The sequence below is a fragment of the Manihot esculenta genome, unplaced genomic scaffold (genome assembly GCF_001659605.2).
Source record: "Manihot esculenta cultivar AM560-2 unplaced genomic scaffold, M.esculenta_v8 Scaffold65, whole genome shotgun sequence".
Lineage (NCBI taxonomy): Eukaryota > Viridiplantae > Streptophyta > Magnoliopsida > Malpighiales > Euphorbiaceae > Manihot > Manihot esculenta.
The window spans coordinates 220,171-225,963 of NW_025215482.1; the positions used below are offsets into that span (position 1 = coordinate 220,171).

At 43.0% G+C, this 5,793-nt stretch overlaps 1 protein-coding gene across 1 annotated transcript; it reads right to left on the reverse strand.

The window, feature by feature from the left end:
• Window positions 1-1,811: 1,811 nt before the first annotated feature.
• On the reverse strand, window positions 1,812-5,210 carry LOC122723039. The gene is made up of 2 exons (XM_043953765.1): window positions 4,709-5,210; window positions 1,812-1,870 (listed from the first exon to the last, which is right to left on the reverse strand). The coding sequence occupies exons 1-2, from the start codon at window positions 5,157-5,159 to the stop codon at window positions 1,836-1,838; spliced, it is 486 nt and encodes a 161-aa protein (XP_043809700.1). The 5' UTR covers window positions 5,160-5,210; the 3' UTR covers window positions 1,812-1,835.
• Between the last annotated feature and the right edge of the window lie 583 nt (window positions 5,211-5,793).

The window sequence follows — 5,793 nt, forward strand, 5'->3', positions numbered from 1 at the left end:
GCCCGGCCCCGTACGACCGGCCCTGTTACCGCTCACAGCCCGTTACACCTCCTGGGGGCGGCCACTGTGAGCAGCTCTTAACATCCCTTCACCCTCACGGGTTCCAGGCAGGATTTGTCCCTCGGGGAAGCCAGTACGGCCCGCCCTAGCCCGAGTGGATTTGGCCCAATTCCTTCCTCTGGGAATTAGGTCGCCTCCCCCACTGCTCGAACCCTTGACCTCCCACTTTAAGGGAATGGAACAATTGGTACTCACTCTCACCAGACTATTCCCTTAAAGTGGGAGGTCAAGGGTTCGAGCAGTGGGGGAGGCGACCTAATTCCCAGAGGAAGGAATTGGACCAAATCCACTCGGGCTAGGGCGGGCCGTACTGGCTTCCCCGAGGGACAAATCCTGCCTGGAACCCGTGAGGGTGAAGGGATGTTAAGAGCTGCTCACAGTGGCCGCCCCCAGGAGGTGTAACGGGCTGTGAGCGGTAACAGGGCCGGTCGTACGGGGCCGGGCTGTTACATAACTGTAACAGCCCGGAAACCGGTACCCTCTTTGTAACGGCCCAAACTGCTCGACACTAGGATCCAGATCGGCTTAAGGCCGCCGGGACCCGTAGTAAGCCTGCTATGAACTCTGTGTACCTGTTAAAATCCCATACATGATCCGACTGGACTATTACTTTTTAAAACTTGTCTTTAAAACTACCAGACTTAACCTTTAAAACACTGTCCTATAGGTCCAACCATATGAACCAAATGCTCAGATATACTAATCTGAACTAGCCCTCTGGCTATCTATAATACACCAGTGATGCTTTACCAAGTAACCTCCATACCCTATGCGCTCTGCAGCATAGAACCCACTCTGTAAGGGTCAGCATATCATAAGTTAACTTGGTTACCATAGAGTCACAGGAATCAAACCTGGTCTTCTCTAGTGGTCTACTCTGTGGATCACAGGAATCAAACCTGGTCTTTCCTATTGCACTGGTCTTGGGTCAAAGGAAGTAATCCCTGTCTTCCCTCACAGTTATAATTCACTGGGTTTTCGAAACACAACATGTTATTAAGCCTGGTTTGACTCATTGCTCATCATTAAACTGAAAACAGGATACATGCATATACAAGGGATGAAACATACTATAGACAAAAGGCAAAAGCACATTCTAATACATTTATACCTTAACTGACTAACTATTACATTACTTTACATATATCCTTTTACATACATCATGTCCACACTATGCTATACACAAACATACTGAAGCCAACACTCTGATGCTTCTGACTTCCCAGCTAACCCTGTACCTGCAAAACTGGGATTAAGGGAAAGGGATGAGCTTCTAAAGCCCAGTGAGTAGAAACATTGAAAACAGTTCATTCATACGCACTATATATGAAAATGCATCACAACACAAGCATCTCAATATATCTTGGATTAGACATGACCCCAAAACTCCCTCGACGGGCTATTGAAGTCGCCTTGGTCCAATCCCCACTAAGGTAGACATGACCCCAAAAATACCCTCTGTCAACACTGGCCCCCCAAAGGAGCTACACAGGGCATTCCAACAAGTAATTGCCCAACTGACCTGACACAATGACAGGAGCCGAAGCTTAGGCTATTGGAGTCGCCTGGGTCCACCTAATCTCTGATCACATAATATGCAATGCTTCACATTCGTGATTCTAATGCAATCACCCTAATACATATCATAGCATTCATGATGCATGAACTATGCTAAAGCATTATGTTTCTTTAATAAAAGATTAAGTTTAGTTCTACTCACCTCTAGCCAATGCTTGGCTAACCCTGGGCTAACTCTGCAAACTCTGAAGCAACACTCACTGCTGCTCTCTCTGGTTCCTCTGTTCTGTGCCTACACAGATGGACTCAAGTGAGGGACCAACATACTCTAACATACCTCTAAACATCTCCCCTTAAGACCCCTTAAAACACCTCAAAACATGCATGCAAAACAAGCAAAGGAAAGCTGGACAGGGCACCTTCGGCAGCACCTTCGGCGGCCGAATGTTTCCTCCAGAGACGAAAGTCAGGCATGTTCGGCGGCCTAACTTGGACTTTCGGGGGCCGAACCTGGGTTCATCCAGAACTCAGTTTCGTGCACAAGAACGCCTGCCATCCGAACTTCAACCCTCCAAACATGCATCCAACCTCTCCAAACATACTCTAAACACTTAATCATGCATATAGGAGTCTTAAACACATTAAAACTCCAACAAATAACACACAACAACCACAAACAAAGCATAGGATCCATACACCCTAATATGCACAACTCATGCATACACATGCACAACTCCCCTTTCCCCTCATCAAACTCATTTAAAACATAATTAAAACCAAGGATTCACACTTACCTATTGAAGAACAAAGGCTGGCGTGACTCCTAACTTGAAGAGATGGAGATTCAAGCTTCACAAGCTCCTAAACTCCACAACTTCTCAAAACTCCCTTTAACTCACTTAAAACCTACTTTTCTTTGAAAGATTTGATGTAAAACTATGGAAGATCATTGAGAGAAAGCATGAGCAAGTTCCTGAACCAAAGGAGAGCCTAAGCACCTCCTTAGTCGGCCAAAAGCACCTTTAAAAGTGCACCACCGCTTCACGTTGGGTGGCCAAAGCTCCATGCAACACCTCACCACTTTAGGGGGCCGAACCTTAAGTTTAGGGGGCCGAACGTGGGGTACTTTCGGCAGCCGAACTTTAACTTTAGGGGGCCGAAAGTGGGAAAATCTTCCTTAGCCTTTTCTCTTAAAAACTCATTTCCTTTTCAAATCAAAAACTTAAAACATATAAAAACATTTTAGAAAACCTTCACTCTACCCTTCAGGGAAACTCTGACATTCAAAATTCCACCGGACGGTAGGAACTCCGATGTCTGAACTAGCCGGGTATTACAATCTTCCCCCCTTACAAAACATTCGTCCTCGAATGTTAAAAACAAACAGATAAGCAAGTAAAGCCTATCACTTCTCTCTAAAGAGAGAATCTATACCTCTATTCTCCTGATCTGAGTTTATACTCATAACCTTTTTCTGAACTCCACAGCTTTCGCTGCGCTACTCTGATCCTTATTCTTCTTTTCTTTCTCTTAACTAAACTAATCTCTTTGTGAAAACTCTCACTTTTAATTCTTAACAGATACAAATCTGTAATGATACCAATCCGTAATCACACTGGAATCACAACCAGTTTCCACTAACAGTTCTAATAGATCATCAATCTTTTCTACCAATCTGTATTACCAACCTTGTAATACTGATCCTTGCCCGCCTTTCTTCTTCTTTACTAAACTGACTTAATCTCTAACTCTCAACAGGTATTGCTCCAATCTGTACTCTGATCATACCAATCTGTAATCCAATCTTCTTTGATTAGAACAGTTAGTAGATCAATCAATCCTATCTAGGAACACCTGTAATTGCTTAGTAGTGACCCTGTTAACTGTAAACAGTTATAACAAAATCTCAAGAGTCTATCCTTCGTTTTCCACAACAACACTGGAGTATTCCAGGGTGAGGTACTAAGTCGGATAAAATCTTTATCTACTAAGCTCTCTATACTATTCTGACTATTCTCTTTCTGTAGATGCCATCCTGTTAGAGTAAAAGGAAAGAAATGGTTCCGCGTCCAGATACCACTCCTATTCTCAACTCTAACTCTCTAACAGATGGAAAACCTGACAGATCATCTGGAAAACATCTAGAACTCTCTCTCTAGTAAAGGGTACTGAGGTTGATTCCCTGTCCTGACAAACTTGCTCACAAGAGTTAGAACCCTCTGACAACTTTTCCTGTATAACGATGAGCCTGCGGGACTGATATCAACTTCTAGGCATCTATACTGTACTCTATTCCTCTATACTCTGTCCTTTTTAAGGACTAACTATTGATCCATCCTGAGCTCTAAACTCTCCTACCTTGTCTCTGCGGACACAGGTAGTACTATGAGTAGCTAGCCAATCCGCCCTAGGTTGACATCATCAGTCACCCCTAGAACCATAAGGTCAGCTGGATCGCATCGCCTACTCTGTATAAACTCTGAACTAAACTGACTGACTCTGCATCAGATGGATCATATTCAGGTCTACTGACCCTGAGAAAAACACTCTAAGCCCAGAAGTCATCAAATCCACTCTATCAATGGCTCATAAACAACAAGGAAAGTGAAACACTGGGTCCAAAACAAACAGCATACACATCTGAACACTTCCAAGTGAACGCATCTGACGTCACCATGTATGATGTGTTTGCCTCCTACTGAGTCAGGGTGAAGATCCAAGCTAAAACTAATGGAACTTCCCTCGGGAATTTACTGAAGAAAAGGCTCTCCCTTCTTCCTCAGCCTCACCACCATCTAATCCCAGACTAACTCTAGTCTCTTTCTGAACTTACCTTCCTTTTCTTTTCCTCTTACTCTGACCCATCTTATCCTTCTACTTATTCATACTTACTGTTACTCTTTTTACTTCTTGTTCTATTTTCTGCCTTATTTACTCTTCTTCTTCTTGAGAAATCAATTCTCACTATGCCTAGGTTTATGAAAACCTGAGATCCTAACATCTCATAATAACTCTCTCTTTAACTCTTCTTTGAAATTCTATCTATTTATCTTTTACTTCGATTACAACAAAAGACATCCTATCAGAATCCTCAAAACACATCAGAACATTTATAACAAAATGAACATACCTGGCACTACTGGGTCTGATGTGGCTGCCTCCTGTTGAACAACTCTACTTAAAAATGTCCGCTGAGACTGAGCTATCCAAGGTGCAGTACGACACTCACGAACTACATGTCCCTCCTGACCACACCTAAAACATGCTGTTGTCCCTGCAAGACAAACTCCCTTATGCAGCCTTCCACACCTCTCACATCTAAAGCTATCCCTATTAGAACTCGAACCCAACCCTGACTTTAACTTATTCCAAAACTCCCTCTTCTTTGACCCTTTAAGGCCTCTGACTTTCTTTTTCCCCCTTTTAGCAGCTGTACTCAAAATAGAGGGGTCAACTTCTCCTGAACTAGAGATCCTGGCATCCTTATTCTGGGTATCATCTACAGACTCTTCGTCCATATTCACTTGCACTCCTATATCCTTTCTTTGCACATCTAATTCTATCTCTCTCCTTACATCCATTCTTTCCCTGTTTTCCTCAAAAGATCCTTCAGATGGGTCTGATTCCACAGAATAACTAGTTCCACTCATCCTAGTTCTCCTGAATAACAACACATCAAGAAACAAACATTAGCACACATGTTCATATGAAAACACATGAATTTACAATATAAACATGCATTACATAGCATAACATTAATAAGCATGAGTATTCCACATCAGCATGCAAAACAACTTCCTATCTTAGTGGACATGATTTTACTTATTGTGTTTTGCCTTACTATGACCTCTAGACCAACCTCTTTCCGATGTAAAACATCGTACTAATGAGGAACCTCTGCTCTGATACCAACTGTAACAGCCCGGAAACCGGTACCCTCTTTGTAACGGCCCAAACTGCTCGACACTAGGATCCAGATCGGCTTAAGGCCGCCGGGACCCGTAGTAAGCCTGCTATGAACTCTGTGTACCTGTTAAAATCCCATACATGATCCGACTGGACTATTACTTTTTAAAACTTGTCTTTAAAACTACCAGACTTAACCTTTAAAACACTGTCCTATAGGTCCAACCATATGAACCAAATGCTCAGATATACTAATCTGAACTAGCCCTCTGGCTATCTATAATACACCAGTGATGCTTTACCAAGTAA